This window comes from Adiantum capillus-veneris, chromosome 19 (assembly GCF_014529385.1).
Source record: "Adiantum capillus-veneris isolate H3 chromosome 19, ASM1452938v2, whole genome shotgun sequence".
Lineage (NCBI taxonomy): Eukaryota > Viridiplantae > Streptophyta > Polypodiopsida > Polypodiales > Pteridaceae > Adiantum > Adiantum capillus-veneris.
In genome coordinates this window covers 109,579,046-109,599,062 of record NC_140949.1, presented here as the reverse complement: position 1 = coordinate 109,599,062, position 20,017 = coordinate 109,579,046, and the positions used below count along the sequence as shown (strand labels likewise).

At 46.6% G+C, this 20,017-nt stretch overlaps 1 protein-coding gene across 1 annotated transcript in view; it reads left to right on the top strand.

The window, feature by feature from the left end:
* Window positions 1-20,017, top strand: part of EXT-LIKE (hydroxyproline-rich glycoprotein family protein) — a 72,719-nt gene that overhangs the window by 20,184 nt on the left and 32,518 nt on the right. Inside the window, exon 2 of the mRNA XM_086491106.1 lies at window positions 1,178-1,278. Coding sequence (XP_086347232.1) covers window positions 1,178-1,278 — 101 coding nt within the window. The remainder of the gene's footprint in view (window positions 1-1,177; window positions 1,279-20,017) is intronic.

Below are 20,017 nucleotides of genomic sequence, written 5' to 3'. Positions count from 1 at the left end.
AGGCATAGATTAAAGAGATCGACAGGCCCAAGTTTTTCTTGGGTTACATGCCAAATCTCAAACCAAGCAAAAATTATGTGGTTCTTTAGGTTCTTTTCTTGATTGTTGAAACCAAAGCATTGCCAAAGAGCTCTGATACCAATGTTAGGTGCAACGGAAGTGTTCAGGATGAGTTCTCAATACATACACACACAAGGTTCCTTTTACTTAATGAGAGATGTGCAAAAAGTAGACAGAGAAAAGAGAGAATGATACTGTGTGAGTGGTAGAGAGCGAAAGAAGACTAACACTAGATGGGGTCCCAAACCCACCCTCCAAGGGCCCGCTAGAGTGATATTTGCTTTAGATCGCACACATGCTGATACACTGATTCTAGATGCTGAGATGCTGAAGGGACCATGCACTGAATGCTCGAGGCTGACAGTACTGATGAGGTTATGGGCTGAAATTTGAAAATGCTGGTGGATCTGGCTTGGATCTGCAAACTCGAGGCTGATCCGAAGAGGCTATGGCTGAAAACTGAAAATGCTAATTATGATGAGGGCTGAAAATACTAACGCTAGGGCTGATCTGATCTGCTGTTAGGGTGAAAATGCTAGGGATCTGCAAAATGCTCATGGGCTGAAATGGCTGATGCTGGCGATGCGGATGCTTGATTGAAAAATGCTGGTACTGGGTGCTGCTTTGCAAACGCTAGGGAAGGTGGTGCTGCCCATGAGAGGTACTGGTAGCTGATTGATGATGTAGTGGTGAACCAAGGGCCCAGTTTTATAGCCTTGCAAGGTGGGGTTGAGCAGTCGCTAGGATGCCAGATAAATATCCCACGACTCTAATAATGCCGGTCACTTATTAATAACTTGTAGCTTGATTTGTTGACTTTATTAGGATGAAAGAAGGCCGTTTTTAGATCTGTTTTTCTCCTTTGTTTAAGTAGGCCATGATATTTTTCTGCGTTTGCGATTGTATGCTCCGTTCTGTCTTCTTGATTATATGCCTAGTGCTTTCCATTCCTGTTTATAATTTTATTGTGCCTAACTTGTTGAAATTTCCAGCCGTAAAAACTTAAATCAGATAGTTGCCAGTGATGATTTTTTTTTTTTTTTTTTTTTTGTGTGTGTGTGTGTGTCTTAGCAAGACCTCTCAGAAAATTTCCATGTCATTTCCAAATTTAATGCAGGTAGGTTATATGGAATGGAGCGTGGGTTAAAGATTCCTGTAAAAGAACGTACAAAAACTACCAATGCAATTCTCGTTTCACTGATGAACCAACTAGAGAAGGTACTATACTTGTATACGAAATAGTTTTGTGCACACAGGTTGTCTGTTTCCGGATACCAAAGAATTTGCAGTCCTGGTTTGGGAAGGGACTGACGTATGCTAGGTTGGTTTGCTGTTGATGTTTAGTGTCGTTAGCTATGATTTCACAGGCTGCATGGTACATTGACAAGGATCTTTTACTAGCATGTAATATGGTAGAGATTTAGAGTATCATGATTCAGGATCTTGATGCATGTTGCTTCTCGGATCTCTTTTGATAGCTTCCACCTCTTCTTGCCCCTGGTTGGGTAGGCCCCATTTGTTTGTTTTTTCTGGAGCCTGGCCTAATCCCCTTCAAAAAACCGTATGTGCAAGTCTTCTTGGGCAATGATGATATTTGCAAGGATGTCCCAGCTGCTTGAGGTTATATTCATAGCTTGCATAAAATTAGTTACAGGGCAATTTTTAATTCGTGATGGTGCATAATGTGAAGTGAGTTCAAAGTTATGTTTGGTCTAAGAAGTAATTTGCATCGCATGTGCACCCCTGTAGGGGATGATTCAAGTAGTGCATAGGTATTATTTTTGTAAATCTCAAATCATAGGCAGCTATGATATGTCTCATACAACAGTAGATAGCATGGGCATATCTCCTTACAGGGGTCCATGAGTTACATCTGGAATGATATTGAGCTTGTTGGTTGCAGAGGATCAGAGTTGTGACTAGGAAGGTTAGGAAATGCCCTGTAGACCCTTTTCTTCAGAACCCATGAGACAGATCCCAGTGAACCAGAGTGGTTTATGATTTCAACGAAGATGCCACTGGTAAATGACTTGGCACCAGCTGTTCACTCTCTCTCAGAATGCTCCTCTCTCCTCCTACAGACCTCTCCATAGTAACTCCTCCACAAAGATACCTTTTGGGGATTTGGGTGAGGTTAGGGGTGCTTTCTCCGGGATCTTATTGCATGAAAAGACTTTGATGGGCTGGAAAGCTAGCGTCAACAGACTGATCTGATTCTAGACTACATGAGGACACTTTCCGTAAATGAGTGCCAAGTCAGATTAGCTGAATCCTCACCCAGTGTGCTTCAAGGCCAAGGGCCTTTAAATGTGTAGAGGGGCATCTCTTTCTGGCATTCCAGAGTGCAGGAGGCAGAACAGAGCTCTTGCTATTGTACCTCGTTGAAGCAATATAAAAGAAATACCGAAAGGGGCGGCAGGGTTTGGGGTCAGTGCTCTTTGGGAGTGGAACTCCGCAACTGTGTCTCTCTCTCTCTCTCTCACACACACACACACACACACACACACACACACGGATACATACCCACACACACACACTACACACATACACGCATACATACACGTACTCCCCTTCTCCCCTCTTCTTCACAATATGAAGAGAGGGTAGCTCCGAATACAGCTATGTCTTCCCCCATCATCAAGTCGCCGAAATCGACAATGAAGACAACCTTCATGCTCACGAACAAGAGGCTTGCACAATTGGAGAAGGACATGAAAGAATGGTGGATGGAGAGAGAGATATGGAGGGAGGAGAAAGCCACCTTCATCAAGCTATGGAACGAAGAAAAAGAGGACATGAGAGCGGAAATCCAAAACCTCAAAGAGGAGAAGGAGAGAAGGGCACGGGAGAACGAGAAGGAGAGGGAGAGATGGAGGAAAGAGCAAGAAGAGATGAAGGCACAAATCGACCTCCTTCATGCTTCCATCACATCCCTCACCCCCGAGGAAGGAGAGATTAAAGAGGAGGCTAAGGAAGCCCTCAAGGAGGAGATCACCAAAGCCCTCACCGCAAGCATTGAGGACAAATTAGAAGCCACCAAAGAAGGATGGGTCGAAGTGGTCAAAAAGAATATCAAGAAGGTAGCAAGAGAGGAAGCCCAAAAAGATGAGGTACTCATCGTACACACAACCATCGAGGAGGAGAAAATGCGACAAGCTCGCCGTCTCAATGTGCGAGTGACCGGCATCAAAGAAGAAGAAGGGTCCACACCCGAGAGCGATGGGAAAGCCTTATGCAAGAAAGTGGGATACAAGGAAGAAGAGATCCCTTTCTCCAAAGTTTGGAGAGCCGGCAAAGATCCAAAGAAGAGAGCTCTCATCCTCCAATTCGCCTCCGAGGAGTCTCGAACTTCTTTCCTCCGAAAGAGGGTCATCTTGAGAGGGCTAGAAGGCCCCCCGATTTATCTTGATGATGACCTCACAAAGATGCAACAAGATCACCGCCGCACGTGCATGCCTAGAGTCCACCAGGCCCGCAAAGAAGGGAAGAAGGCAGTATATCGAGATGGTAGGGTTATCATTGATGGCAAGACCATCGCATAGGGACTCGCGGCCTGTGGGACACACGAGGAGATTCATGTCACGGTTTGGAATTGCAATGGAGACCTATGGACACACCCAGAGAGACTTGAGGAGGTGATGAGAGGTCGAGACATCATTCTACTTACAGAGACACACGAGAGCCCAGAGAGAGGGTTACCACGGATACATGGTTTCCAATGGGAGTCTCTACATCGGGGATGTATGCGCCAGCACACCACTCGCGGTTCAGGAGGAGTGGCTATACTTTTTAGACAGGGGCTTCACAGCAGACTACAGATTGTTGCCCGGGACCCACAGGCCCGATACATGTGGATTCGCCTCGAGCTCTCACGAGACAGGATCGTCTACATTGCCCTTTGCTACTTTGCTCCCACAGGCTCCAGATTCGCCCCTATTGAGCAGGAGTCACCGTACGCATGCCTCACGGAGGAGATTATGGAGTACTCCACACTGGGTGAAGTCTTCCTTATGGGAGACTTCAATGCTCGTACGCGCAGTGAGCACTGTGAGACATATGACCACGAGGACCCAGAGGCACTACACACTCTAGATGAGGAGGCCACTATGAGAGATACAGCAGACAGAGCTCCAGTCACAGCCTACGGACGACACCTACTTCGACTTGGCTCCCAGCACCGTCTCGTTATTTATAACGGGATGGCCCAGTGGCCCACCTCAGGGGGCCTGACTTGTATGCCACATGGAGTTACAGAGGGAGGGGGGAGTACAGTCGACTATATTCTGGGACCCAGGGAGGCTACACACCTTATCACATCCTTCACCATTCCACCCATACCCATCGGAGCCGACCACACATACCTCTCTTTCTCCATCACCGGAGATACCATCCCACATAGCTCCACAACACACACTCCACACACCACCATCCATTTCACACATGAGCTAGCCTCTCTTTACTCAGCCGAGGTCGAGCATGGCCTATGCCTCCTCCACCCATCCACACCACTCTCAGTTCTCACATCACATATCTCTTCCGTTCTCCACACTTCAGCTATTAGCTCTTTTCCACACACCACCCACACAGGACGCACTCCCCCCCCCGGGACTATGCCTCAGAACCGCTGGTATGATGATGAGTGCAGAGAGTTATACCGACGCCTCCGTGCACGGCGAGCCTTAGGAGAGATCACAGAGAGAGAGGCCAGACGAGATATGAAGACGCTGACACGCCAAAAGCGGCGAGCATTCAAAGAGGCACAGGAGCTTGAGCTATACCGCCTATTCATGAGCATAGATAGCGCGACGGCATGGCGCACCCTGCGCGAGCCACGTCCGACCACAGCCATTGAGGATCCACAGATATGGCATGATTATGCAGAGCGCCTCTATGAGGTGCCAGGGCAGCCTCCTATCCCACAGCCACATGAGCCACGCCCCACGTGCTCCTCCTTCTTTACAGCAGAGATGGTAGAGAGGGCCATACGCCGCATGCAGCACAGACGATCAGCTGACCACACTGGATTACAGAGTGAGCACATCATTTATGCGGCCTCCACTATAGCCCCGTTGATTGCACATGTCTTCAACCGGGCTATAGGGGAGGGCTTCCCAGAGGAGTGGACACAGCACACCATAGTGCCTATCCACAAATCTGGCGACACCCTGGACCCAGGGAACTACAGGACTATCATGATTGGCCACACGATGGCCAAGCTATATGGAGCAGTACTTGAGGCACAGCTTAGCTGCTACGCAGAGACCGAGGGCTTACGAGCTCCAGGCCAGGCAGGTTTCAGACGAGCTTTCTCCACCACTGACCACATCTTCGTTCTGCGCTGCCTCATTGATGGGGCAAAGGCGCGGAAGAAGAGGCTTTACTGCTGCTTTGTGGATTTCCGCAAGGCCTTTGACACAGTCCCACGCGAGAGACTCTTCCAGCGCCTTCACAGCATTGGGGTACCGACAGAGATGATTTGGGCCATATATACTCTCTACGAGAGGGTGACGGGTCGAGTTCGTTGCCCAGGCGGCTTTTCAGAGACCATTGCTAGCACCATTGGTGTTAAGCAAGGATGCCCACTCTCCCCGACACTCTTTGGGCTCTACATCGACGAGATCTCCGATTACATACTACGAGCAGGGGGAGAGGGGAGCGACTTGGCAGGTACTCCGGTCCACATCATGTTATATGCTGATGATATTGTGTTGATTTCAGAGTCACCCGAGGGCTTGCAACGCCATCTTGAGGCCTTGGACGAATTCAGCACACACAAGGGGTTGACTGTGAACCTTGGCAAAACCAAGGTCATGATCTTTCACACATCCAGTGCAGTGAGGAGCGCTGCCACCTTCACAGCAGCAGGAGGACAGGTTGATGTAGTCACCTCCTATGTCTATCTTGGCATCACATTCACCAGCCTACCAGGACCCTTCACTATGAGGCAGGCTGCTGCTGACAGGCTCACCCGAGGATATGCAGCTCTGACCATGCTAGAGCGGAGATGCCACCAGGCACACTTTCAGGAGCCCCGCACGAAGGGCTGGCTTTTTGACACCTTAGTCACCCCGGCCCTGATGTACTCGGCGGCAGTATGGGCACCAGGATTGACAGATGACCAGTGGACACAGCTTGAGAGGCCACAGGTATGTATGATCTCACGCTTGCTCCGCAGCAAGAAGACAGTGCCACATGACATTATTAGAGCCGAGCTCGCCACACCACCTATGGTTGTAGAGGCATTATTCCAGACAGTCTGCTTCATCCAGAGGATGAGAGAGCTACCTCCTGACAGACTTACTCGTAGAGCATTCGAGGCAGCTATACAGCTATCAGAGAGTGGGCATGCGAGAGCTTGGTACTCACAGGTCAGAGCATGGTTTGAGGGACACGGTCTTGACATGGAGAGCCTACCACCATTCCAGTACGACCCCCACTCACCATCTGTTCACCTCTCTCGCAGTGAGAGAAACTTGGTATTGAGACAGGATCTGTGGCAGCTATACACTAGGAGAGTCTGGGAGTCACCTGGCTTGGGGACGAGGATGTCAGATTACAGAGACCAGTTTCTCACCATATTGTCTGGGGGGTTCATACAGAGACCACGCTATATGGACACATATATGCCACATAGCTCACGGGTGGCGATTGGTCAGCTGAGAGTGGCTTCACACAGGTTAGAGATTGAGATCGGGAGACACACTGGTGTTCCCAGGGAGGAGCGAGTCTGCAGAGCCTGCACAGAGGAGGTGGAGAGTGAGGAGCACTTTGTATGTAGATGCAGAGCATACACTGAGATCAGAGGCAGGTATGAGGCCTTATTCAGAGGACAGCCCCCTCTCCGAGAGATCATGGACTCTCGAGATCAGAGACAGCTCGGACGTTTCTTACTAGAGATACAGAGCCATCGGGACACACTACTACAGCCACGCACAGCTACACAGACAGAGGGGAGACAGTCGCAGCTCACAGACTTCTTTCAGAGGATTGCCACCCCTACCTCATCAGATACTCAGAGAGGAGTGACACTCCCACAGGCGGAGGTGAACCGAGCTAGACGACGACCACGAGTCCCAGGCTACAGGGGCGTGAGCTCCCACCACCGACAGATCGAGGAGATCCGAGCCCGGGAGCGCCGTGCCACTGAGGAGCGAGTAGCTCAGATGAGGGCCGACCCGACAGCTTTCATCCGGGTAGCCTTGGCACCAGCCCCGCCCATGTACCACATCTTACATCCCCCCATTTGTACAGGATGGAGCTAGAGAGCTTGATGCATTCTCATGATTGTACTACCTTGAGCATATAGACATGCATATACCCCTAGAGATAGAGCCCCATCCCTCCTCAGATACTCCATTACCTACATTCAGTTCAGTTTTGTATCAGTTTTGTTTCATTTGTCTTTCCGATAGACGGATGACATACACGCCATGTACATTTGATTTGTCTCATAGGCCGATTTCGGCCTGACATAGACGTTAAAAATCTTTCTTTCTTTCTTTCTTTCTTTCTCTCTCTCTCTCTCTCTCTCTCTCTCTCTCTCTCTCTCTCTCTCTCTCTCTCCCCTCTCTTTGTTCAGTTGTTTTGAAGTGCTAAAAGTATGTTCCAGTCTGCTCTTTTCAGTTGGCATGTGGTGCTCATCACAGTGGTTCCAGAGCTTCAAGTGTCTGCTTTCTGAAAGCACACCGAATCACCGATCCCTTTTTGAATAGACAGAACAAGATGGCGCTGTTTGATTCTACAGAGTATTTGCAGTTCCTCCTCGACGAACTCCGTGACATACTCTCAAAGCAACCTTAGTAGAACCTCCGGATTCTGCAGATCTTTGAACAGTTTCTGAACTACATGTTGCCACCTTTGTTGCCTCGGGCTTTTCCTCCTTCGGCATGAGAAAACACAAGGGTCTCTTCTCAACAACCTACATAGTCTTCTATTACGATTGACGGAGTTTTCAAGAATATGGTTCAACCATCTGCTGACTTTTACCCGGTGCAACCTCCTTTGCCACCGCCGTTGCCACCACCTCCCCCACCACCACTTGGGTATAACAGCTAGACCCCATATGCCTACCCCTATTAGCCACCTCCACGTGTGACACCAAATCAGCCCAAGGACTTTACAGATGTGGATCCATGGTCAAATTTTTCACATTTGAGAGAGTGAAAGATCGGAAGAAAGCTTTACAGTTCATTTAGCACTTCGACAATATTTATGTTGTGGGGAACTACACAAGAATTAAAAATCTCTCAAGATGCTACTTTTCTCAAGACAATGCCATGCAATGGTGGAGTTCTATAGCTACCAAGTCTCACGCTCCAAAAGCTTGACAAGCTTTGAAGAATATTTTTGCCCGGAGTGACATGACATTCTTTTTTGAAGTGCAGCTCGTGGCAGAATGGGGTAACTTGAAAATGCTGGCCATGGAGACTGTGGACGACTACAACCAGAAGTTTCTAGATATCTTCCGGTGTCTTTCTTCAAGCTGATAACCTTGGAGGATCAATGTGAGCGCTCTACAATGATCAATCACATGTCACAAATTGCGGACATGTTAAGCCATTGAAGAATGGAGCCAACCTGCAGATCGCGGCCAAGGGGCCTAAACCCTAAGCAGAAGCATCAGAAGAAGCGGAAGCATCAGAAGAAGTTGCAAAGTCTTGTCGAGTGGCCTATTTCTAAAGACCAGTTCCCACCAACTTATGGGACCCCGTCCGATGGGGCCCAAGTGACTCAAGGACCATAAAATAAAGCAGGACACCTACTCACCCTTTTGTGTAAAGATTGATGATGTGGCAGAGCTGTAAGGAATCCCCGCAAAAGGCGCTGACATGTTGACGTGGCACCTGTACGGATTTTCACGTTTTGTGCTGATGACATGGTAGCTTTAAGGATTTTCGTAATTCGTGATGGCAGCTTCTGGATGCCCACTTTTGGACGAGATGCTTTTAAAACTTGAAGCTTTTCATGTAACTGATCTTCATGGCCAAGGGCCTCTAAATATGTACAAAGGGCTCATACTCTGGCACGCTTCCGAGTGAAGGTCAGAGCGTGGAGTATCGGCATTGTACTAAGTTCAAGAAATATAAAGAAATATTGAAAGGGGCGCCGAGGTTTGGGCCAGTGCTCTCTAGGGGTGGAACTTCGCCACTTCCCATCTCGTGTATTGTGCATCAGTATTATTTGAAGTGCTTAAAGTTGTTTAATCTCTTCTTTTCCGTTGGCACGTGGTGCGTGTCCCTGCTACATCACCTCTATAGGAATATTGTTTGTCCAAGCAAGTTTGACAATACAAGAGCTTATGGACCATGTTGCGGTCGGCTACAAACTTATTAAGGGAAGATTGGAATTTACCTCTGATGATAAACACCCAGAATCCTTGACAACTCTATCCGGCTTGGACACTCCAAGTGAGATCTCAATAGCAACACACAAACATAAACTTCATAATCACTGAACTTTAATAGAAAGAGAGAGAAAGTCGACACCGCCCGGCGGAGTTCCGTGCCCATAGGTATTGGCTCCAAAGACTGGCGCCCCTTTCAATATTTCTTTTTATATTAATCTTTGAGCAAAGTACAACTCCCGCGGGTGCTCACTCTCAGACTCTGCGTCCAGATGCTTTGAGAGGTGAGACCCTTGGGTCACTTATAAACATTACAAGGGATGCTAAAAACAGAGCCCCAAAAGCGTTAAACTCAAAAGCAAACTGTTCCAAAAGCAACCGGTCAAAAATCTGCCAGTAAAAGCTCTTAGCGCGAAAAGCGGATTTTCGTACAGGCTGCTACGTCACCAACATAAATGAAGAAAATCCGTTGCCACATCATCATCCGTACTGTCTGCCACGTCATCAATCCGTATTGTCTACCACGTCATCATCCGGGTGGTCCTGCCACGTCATCACTTTGTGACATATCCCCCTCTTGAAAGAAACGTAATCGCCCTCAATTACGCCTGCAAAACAGACAGAGGCCATAAACCATTTCAGCAGACATTGACTCTAAGTACTGACGCACTAGACACGACACATCTAGCACTTATACAAAGAATATTAATATTAATCTTTGAGCAAAGTGCCACTCCTGCGGGTGCTCGCTCTCAGACTCTGCGTCCAGATGCTCTGAGAAGTGAGACTCTGGTTCACTTATAAACATTACAAGGGGTGCTAAAAACAGTCCCAAAAGCGTTCAACTCAAAAGCAAACTGTTTGAAAAGCAACTGGTCAAAAATCTGTCAGTAAAAGCTCTCAGCACAAAAAGTGGATTTTCGTACAGGTTGCCACGTCAGCATCTATCAGCGCGAAACGCGAAAATCCGTATTGTTTGCCACGTCAGCATGTCAGCGCAGATTACGAAAATCCGTATTGTCTGCCACGTCATCATCCGTATTGTCTGCCATGTCATCAATCCGTACTGTCTGCCACGTCATCATCCGGGTGGTCTGCCACGTCATCACTTTGTGACAACAACAACACACAAATTCTTGAGATTTTCACAACACCTCGACTCAACCTGCACGATCTCGTTTGACCACCTATCAACGAGAAACTCTACAGTAAGAAGGGAGGTGCTTCGAATACTTTCAGACGAGGCAGACTTCCTACGTCTACCCCCATAAAGGTGACAAACCTCCATAGCAACCACTTGCCAAGAAATCCAAAACAGTGGTAGGATTGTCCATATATTTACGGCATCTCTGTACCCTATGCTTCTAAAGAATTGTGCACAGCATATGGAAAGATCAACGGTCACAAGGCACTTATCTTCTTCGACCAAGGAGCCACTGAGAATTTCATCCACCCAGAGTTCCTCAAGCAGATGGACTTTGAGTATGATAAGTTTGCTAGAGAAATGGAGGTTGAGTTAGTCGCATGGGCTACAAGTAAAGTTGTATCACTCATTGGTGCCCTTCCTGTCACCATTTAAGGGTATCATGGCAAGGCACATCATGAAGTTAGGGCATTGTGACGCAACACGCTCTTTTGGACATGCCTTGGCACGACAAGAACAATGCTACCATTCAGATTCGGAACCGAACCATCACTTTGTGTCACAAGACGAGCACCACGTGCCAATAGAAAAGAACAGACTGAACAGACTTTTAGTACTTCAATAACAACTGAACTGAAAGAGAGAGACGACATGCGACACGGAGTGGCGGAATTCCACCCCAGAGAGTATTGGCCCCAAACCTTGGCGCCCCTTTCGATATTTCTTTATATTGCATCAACACAGTACAAGCCGGTACTCCAGACTCTGCACCTTCTCAAGGAAGCATGCCAGAGAATGACCCCTAACCTCATATTTAAAGGCCCTAGGCCCCAAAAGCAGTTTACAGTAAAAAGCCTTCAAACTCAAAAGCATCCGGTCCAAAAGCAAAGCCAAAAAGCTGCCAGCGTAAATCACGTAAATCCGTACAGCCTGCCACGTCATCATGTCAGCGCAATTTTCAGAAATTGCCACGTCATCACTTGCGGGTCCTGCTTTATTTTAATCTTTATGTCACTTGGGCCCCATCGGACGGGGTCTCCATAAGTTGGTAGGAATTCTTTCTTCTTTTACTTGTTCTTCTTAGGGTTTAGGCCCCCTCGACCAGCATCTGCAAGTTGGCTCCATTATTTAGGCTTTGACATGTCAGCAGTTTGTGACACTTTGATGCAGAATGGCAAGTTAGTCATCCTTCGAGTTCGACTGAGAGAGACCACCCCCAAATGATTTTAGTTTTGTTTTGTATTTATACTTTTGAACTGTGTTTGGGAATACTGTTTACAAATTGTTTGAAATAGAATTGATCTGTTTTAAACTTGTCTTGGGGCCGATTGAGTTTGTTTGATTTTGGTTTTTATGCTGGTTTCAATGTTGTTTGAGAACCTCTGCTCGACGCAGGCTGTGGTTTGGGGAGCATCTAGTTGTATTTGGTCCTCTAAACGACACAGGTTGCGGTTTGGGGAGTGTTTAGTTGTAATCGGTCCTCTAAACGATGCTGGCTGCGGTCTATGGAGCGTTTGGTTGTATATGCCTATGAATGACCCAGGCTTTGGTCTAGGGAGCGTTTAGTTGTACTTGGGAATCCTCCGAATGACGCGAACTTTGGTTTCGGAAGCGTTTAGTTGAGTCTTGATGTTTTATGTTATTTGTTTGCACATGTGAACTCTGTGTCATCTATAAAGCATTTTTCTGGTGCATCAATAATTCCAAATTGGATGAGATTGCCTGAGTATGTGACCATAGTGCATTGAGACACCCCTCTGGGACCGATTGGACAAATCCAGAGAGATGCCATAACTCCGAACACCCCTCTCAGCTCTTGGACAGTAAGACGGACTAGGAAACTGGAGTGAGCAATGTGCAACTGTGAAGAGAGGGCTTCATGGACAAGGATATGTGCAACAGATCTCTGTAGTAGAAACGTATCCTGCAGTATACGATGTAACAAACTTGGACACCCCAAGTCAGGATTCTACTGCGACACTGTAGAGATTCACTTCAAAACAGTTCAAAAAAGACGACACGGCTCAGCGTAGTTCCGTGCCAAGAGGTATTGGCCCCAAAGACTGGCCCCTTTCGGTATTTCTTTTTATATTAATCTGTGTGCAAAGTACAATGAGCCCACGGGTGCTCACTCTCAGACTTTGCATCCAGATGCTTTGGGAAGTGAGCCCCTAAGGCCACTTATAAAGGTTACAAGGGATGCCAAAAGCAGAGACCCAAAAGCTTGAAACTCAAAAGCAATGGCTCCCAAAAGCTTCTTAAAATTAGAAGCAAACTATCCCAAAAGCTTTCACTCAAAATCTGCCAGCCAAAAGCAACGAGCGCAAATTACGGAATTCCGTATAGTTGCCACGTCAGCATGTTAGCAAATGCCCGAGAAAGGCAGCCATGTTAGCAGATGTGTGTGTTTATGTCCTGGAGGTCTACCACGTCACCAATTTGTGACATACGATCCAACTACTACTCCCAAAAGATGTCACAAATTGTTGATGTGTCAAGCCGCTAAAGAACGAAGCCAACCTGTAGATCCCGGCCCGAGGGGCCTAAAACCTAGAAGAAGGAGAAACAAAAGGAATCCCCGACCAACTCATAGATCAACGGCCAAGGGGCCTAAAAACCCTAAAGGTCAAAGAAAACTTGTTTAAAGCGCCTGAAAGTGGCCGAAACGAAGTCAGACAAGTTTATAACCTCAAAATATAATGAGGTGGCACCTGTAAGGACATCCCGGAATTTGCGATGGAATTTAGGGAAATCCCGAAATTTTGGGAAAGTGTTTTTATTTGGGATCAGCTTTTCATATTTGATGCTTTTAGGGTTTGGGCCTTTAAATATGAGCCTTGGGGGCCCTCTCTGCCACTCTTCAACGCGCAGATTGCAAAGGAGGTGCTCCTCGGTGGTTGTACTTTGCGAATCAGCAATAACAAAGAAATACCGAAAGAGACGCCAACTTTTGGGGCCAGTGCTCTCTTGGGGTGGAACTCCGCCACTCCCCGTCTCGTGTCATGTATCTCTTTCAGTTCAATTGTTATTTGAAGTGCTTAAAGTTGTTAAATCGGTTCTTTTCTGTTGGCACGTGGTGCCCGGCCCTGCTGCAAAAGATATCCGGGAAGTGAAATGCTGTCTGTTGAAAGTGAATCTAACTCTAATAAGAATCTCCTCAACTCAACTGACTCACAAGTCGCACAACCAGCATCTGCAGAAGGTATTGCTCTTGACCGCTCCAAGAGAATCCATCAAAACTAAGGGTAAAGGCATAAACTAATGGTATCCGGATCATTTTCTAACTCTCAAGAGCTCCACCCTCGAGAAAAGAGTCGCGATCTTGCACCTTTGGTCACATACCACATGCCAGAATCTTCAAGCCGCTATGGAAAGTTTAAAGAATGGGACAACCAAGGTTGAGAAATCAAGTGTCCAATGACGAAGAACCAAGGAATTCCACCAACCACCATATAGAATGACGAACTGCAAACTGTATCTGAAGGAACTCAGAATTGAGGGTGAAAATTTCTACTGATCTTCATTTGTCTGGAACAAATCTTGAGAGAATATTACCCCACTCTCAGAGTGAATCAAGAATGTACCTCCAATAGAAAGGAACACTCATCAATACTAAGACAATTGGAATACGGAAAATCTAGAGGCCCTGCACCCAAGCTCTTTAGTGAAGAACAAGGTGCTATGGAAAACCACCAAATAGACTGTCAATCTTGTCCCCGCTGCTCATGGAACCACCAAAACTGAAGGAAGTACGCCTAGAAACTAACTCCCAAGCTAGCTCCACATCCCCCTCTGAAGGGAGAAAACCCGGACCATGGATAACTGTCCTAACTCTCCAACAGTCTCTACCTGTGTAATTGGATCACTCGAGGTAGGTGAACCGGAATGAAAGTATACATGTGGAACCTTAGAAGAATCGAGAAGACCGTCGCCCCACTGCGAAGAATGCTCTAGCCAATTCTGACTGGTTTCTAGTCCAAGCAGGACCACTATCCACCTGTATTGAATAGCAAAACTTGGATCTCAAAGAACTCGAGACTCAAAGAGAAACGTGTGGCAAAATCTTCGCACACATTGGAAATGTAAAATGATTGTATGCCTTGATTCGAGGTTGGTTCAAAAGTCAAATGCTCAATGTTCTATGGAGTATGCTGATTGTGTATAGGTGATGGCATTGCACCTCTAGTGTCATGAGGACGTGGCAAGTGCTAACCTTAGTTGTTGGTTTCTTTCCAATGATTTTTGTTTAATTTTTGAGACCCTCTTTTTGAACTTGCAAATGGTCGGACGTTGTATGGCCAATGTGAACGGTAGTTTCACCCGCAGACGGGAAGTTGGTCGGCACTGGAACTCGTAAAGTAAAAGGATGTCTAGGCTCAGTTCAAGATCATGTAGGTCCCCCCGTCGCACTTAGCAAGTTGGTGGATACTAGGAAGTGAACTCAATAAAGGCATAAAGTCAAGGTGGGATCACCAACACAAAGTATCCGACAGTTGGGCCACATTGCACTTTTGGATGCGGTCCCAATGAGGATAGATGGTCAGATGATCAGTGGGAGCCCAATGGAAGCATCTCCTAAAAATTAGGGAACTGCTATTTTGGACCGTGAAATGTGTTCGCGTCATTACCTTCGGTATGACCAGGGGAACATTTTATTACTCTGCTGCAAAGTCAAGTGATACACCAATTGAGAGATTTTTAAGCAGGAAGCCAAATGCGAGGAAATTGCATGTATGAGTGCCAAGTGGCACTTTTTGGCCAATTTACCAAGTTTGGGAGAAGAAAACTCGTAACTGACATTTTGGAGCAGTTTTGGTGTAACAGACTTGGACACTCCAAGTCAAGAATCAATCGCGACAGCACCAAATAACCACTTTAAACAATTCACAGATCACAATAGATTTGCACTGGCCCGGCGGAGTTCCGTGCCTAGAGATATTGGCCCCAAAGACTGGCGCCCCTTTTAGTATATTAATCAGTTCAAAGTACAAGAGAGTGAGTCGGTATTCACTCTCAGACTCTGCGTCCAGATGCTCTGAGAAGTGAATGCCCAAACCACTTATTTAAAGTTACAAGGGATGCCCAAAAGCATAGCCCCAAAAGCTTGAAAGCAAAAGCCTCAAAGCAAAAGCTCTTTTCCTTCTCTCACAGAGAGCTTCTAAAAGCAAAAGCAAATTCTCTCTCTCTCTCTCTCTCTCTCTCTCTCTCTCTCTCTCTCTCTCTCTCTCTCTCTCTCTCTCTCTCATGAGAGCCACAAAAAGCAATTATACTTTTCTGGCCAAAAGCTGAGATTTGTGTCGCTCAAAAATATCCCTTTTTTTTTTTGACCTCGGCGATTTTCGGAAATTAGGGTTTGCAGGAATTTTAGGATTTTTGGCAGAAATTATGGTTTCTGCTGTCCGCCACGTCATCACTTTGTGACATACCCCCCTCTTGAAAGCATTGTAATCGACCGTGATTACTCCTGCAAAACCGACAAAAGCCATAAACCGTCTTAGCAGACACTGACTGTTAGTACCTACGTACTAGGAACACACATCTAACACATGTACAAAATCGACAGTCACATCACACGACATCACATGACATTCAACATTCATTCGGATCTTAGACCATGATTTATCGGCAATGTAGCTAGCAATCACATCTAGGTCCAATCGGGACCTCGTCGATGTCCGATTGACTAACCCCTATTGCAACCATGTCTATTGGAGATCAAGTAGACCAAAATGCTGCAGTCATTTCGTCTATCAGTTCCTGCACTCACAAGAAGTCAAGAACAAATCAATATCATAATTAGGAATTCCATTTCATAAAGTCATCCAGCAGAATACTGTCAGCTCTCAGTATCCCTGAAGCTCAAAGAGACATCAGTGACTTTAGTATCAAAATCAAGGCATCTGTTGACAAAGGAGCGGAGTAACTCCCCTCTTATGCATCCTACCTCACCAGATCTTCGGCCAAGCTGAATTTCTGGGTTCCGTTTGGAGTAGACTATGCTAAACCAAAACATCGAGGTAAAGTTTCACAATCCGAGGAGTATCTGCTAGGTCCTCCTCCTCCGTCCACTTCGCATCAAATGCAGGAAAGTTCTTGGACTTAACCAAGAACCGCCTTCGGACTTTACCTTTCTTCGTATCCGTATGTGCCAAAATCTGTTCAGGAACAAGGGTCTCCTTGTTTTCTTCCACTGCGGGTTGCTTATCAAGCTCCCCATCATCAGGCACATCACTCTTAACAGGTTTCAAGAGACTCACATGCAATGCATTGTGAATCCTCCAAGTATCTGGCAGTTTCAATCGGAAGGAGACATCATTTATCTTTTCAGTAATCTGGAAAGGTCCGTAGTATCGCATACTAAGCTTTGGAAAAATGTCACGTGACACATCCCAACCCTATGTGTCCGTGGACAAGCTACACCATAGCAGGGTTTCCGTCAAAGTCCAATCAAGTTAGATTAGGAGTGAGCTGGCACTTTTGTGAGTCTATTCGTAGACCGTGCACACAGCATGATCATCGGAATTCCCTTCAGAATCCATTAGCATCAGTTAAGGGAATTTTCCATTGCATTTAGCCTATTTTCCTATTTATTGGGATTTTCACTTATTATTTTTAAGTGACTTTCCAACAAAAGTAGGTAGGGCAATTTTGCTAAGTTAATATATAAGCAAACCCAAGTTAGCACTTTCTGGCAAAAGAGGCAGCAGGAGCTTCCCGCTCAACAGGCAACTTCTCAGCAAGAACCTCGTCAAGCCATTTGGTGAGGCCACCCCCTTCATGCCCCTAGCGTTTTTGGAATCGCCTAGCTCTTCCAGACCCTGGCGTTTTCTATCTACATCAGCCGTCGCCCTCCCACAACAGTTCCTAGCGTTTTCCCCGCGACAACCACCCTCAGCCTGCAGCGTTTTTGGGATCGCTAGCATCAGCAGAATCCAGCGTTTTTCTTCAGCCTTCAGCCTAGGAAAACGCAGCCATTGACAGGAATTTGCAGCAGAGAATTCAGTGCTGATTTGCAGCCCCAGATACCTGCATGTTCAGCGTTTTTATTCAGCCAATAACCCTCAGCAAAAACGCAGTATTCAGCCTTAGACACAGACGCAGAACTCCCCCAGAATGGTTGCAGATGCTCCCCCATTTTCAGCCATAAAGACGCAGCCAAAACAGTCCATTTTCAGCCTTGAAACAGTCCAAGAAATTCAGCATCTAGAAGATCTCAGATTTCAGCCCAAGTCGCCGTCGTCATCATCGTCGTCGTCATTGGCATAGTCCCATTGCATCAGTCCATTGCATTCTCATTGTACACCGTTGTGCAATCAAGTAGACCACTCTCGCCGACGAGAGTGGGGCCTTCGGAGGAGGGTTTTACAACCCCTCGGTGTCGTATCTCTTCTCTCTCCTTCTCTCAGTCTCATTCACTTGCACGCACAATATCCACTCACTTTGTTCGTGATCATAGCACTCTCCACAAGACGGAAAGCTCTCTCTTTCCCTAAGAACTAAAAGGAACCTTGAGCAATAAGGATCACTAATCTTGAGAAAATACAACATTCATTCCGCTGCACCTAACAAAAAAGCCGTGTCCGTGTGAAAGATATCTGCAAAATCTGTATCTGTGGCATACTGATGGACCATATCCTCGAAGCTGCTATGATATCGCGGAAATAGCCAGATCCAACGGCTTCCGAGACAAAGCATCTGCCACCACATTCTTCTGTCCCTGCACATGGACAATCTGGAAGTGAAACTGTGACAAGATGTTCGCCCACCGCATCTGCTTTTCCCCATCCCGTATCCGTGTGAAAATATCTGCAAAATCTGTATCTGTGGCATACTGATCGACCATATCCTCGAAGCTCCTATGATATCGCGGAAATAGCCAGATCCAACGGCTTCCGAGAGAAAGCATTTGCCACCACATTCTTCTGTCCCTGCACATGGACAATCTGGAAGTGAAACTGTGACAAGATGTTCGCCCACCGCATCTGCTTTTCCAAAAGCTGCTTCTGTGACAAGAAGTAGCGCAAACTCTGATGGTCTGTAAAGACAATAAAATCCGCTCCGAGTAGGTAGTGCCTCCACTGAGTAAGAGCATTGATCACTGCCAAAAGCTCTTTCTCATATATCCGTGCTGTCATCTCCGGCCTAGAGAACAATCGGCTCTCCTAAGCAATGACATGGCCTTCTTGCATCAAGGCTGCACTCAGACTACGACCACAAGCATCACAATATACTTCAAATGACTTTTGCAAGTCCGACAAAGTCAAAACTGGTCCCGTAGTCAATTTCTCTTTCAATGTCTGAAAGGCAGTCACTTCTGTGGATCCCCACGAGAAAGGGACTCCTTTCTGTGTCAAGATATGCAAAGGGGAAGCAACCTCTACAAACTTTCGTATGAACCGCATGTAGTACGAACACAGTCCCAAGAAGCTTCCAACTTCATGGACATTCTTCCAATCGGGCCAATCAAGTATAGTCTCTATCTTGGTCGAATCCACTTGCACTCCTGCGCTGAGACAAAGTGTCCCAAAAAGTGTATCTCTGAAGCAGATGATCTCTGTGTTCTTCCTCATTCTTGGAGAAAACAATGATATCATGAAAGAAAGTGCCAACAATAGCCTGTGCTCTCGAAAAATCCTGTCCATCATGCGGTTAAATGTTGCAGGAGCATTGGTTAAACCAAAAGGCATCACCAAAAAAAACTCAAATAACCCAAAAGTCGTCCGAAAAGCTGTCTTGTAGACGTCTTCCGGCGCGATTCGGATCTGATGATATCCACTCTTCAAGTCAATCTTGCTAAAGCACGAGGATCTCTGTAACTTGTGGAGTATATCATGTTGAGATGTCGAGCTCTACACCTTGAGCTGGCATCCACTACGGGTCTTGGCCGCTTACGGCATTTACTCACTGGCGCGTTAGGTGACCGACACGGAGGATCTCTGTCAGTGATTCTATAGCTGGACTACACTCATAGTGCCAGCCTAGTACGCTTCTAGCGAGTTCACACTTAGTGACCACATGTACATATGTGCTACTTTTCAGCTTTAGCACTTAGTCATTTTGTACTCTCTTTTCTGTGAAGAAGAAGAAGAAGCTTTCCATCTCTGTGTGCTTTGTGCTTGTCTTGTGTAGCTCTCTTGCATCCTCATTCTTTACATGGTATCAGAGCCTGGTGTAGGCAAGAGAGGCTAAGAGAGCAAGAGCATCACAATCCCTTCGTTCGCAATCCACGACCAGATGTCGAAGGCGTCTCGCGCAGCGAAATTTTTTTTAGGGGTTTTTCGCACAAGTTTCTGAACAGGTCTCCAAAGTGCAGTATACAGAGATTTACTGTACAAGTACAATGGTTGTATGTACGCTTGATTGTGGACACTCGTTGAGTGTAGAAAGCGTTATAGGTACCACGATAGCAGGTTCAGCAGATTTGCAGGTTTTTGCAGATTGCAGCTATTTTGTCTTAGTGCTTCAAGATG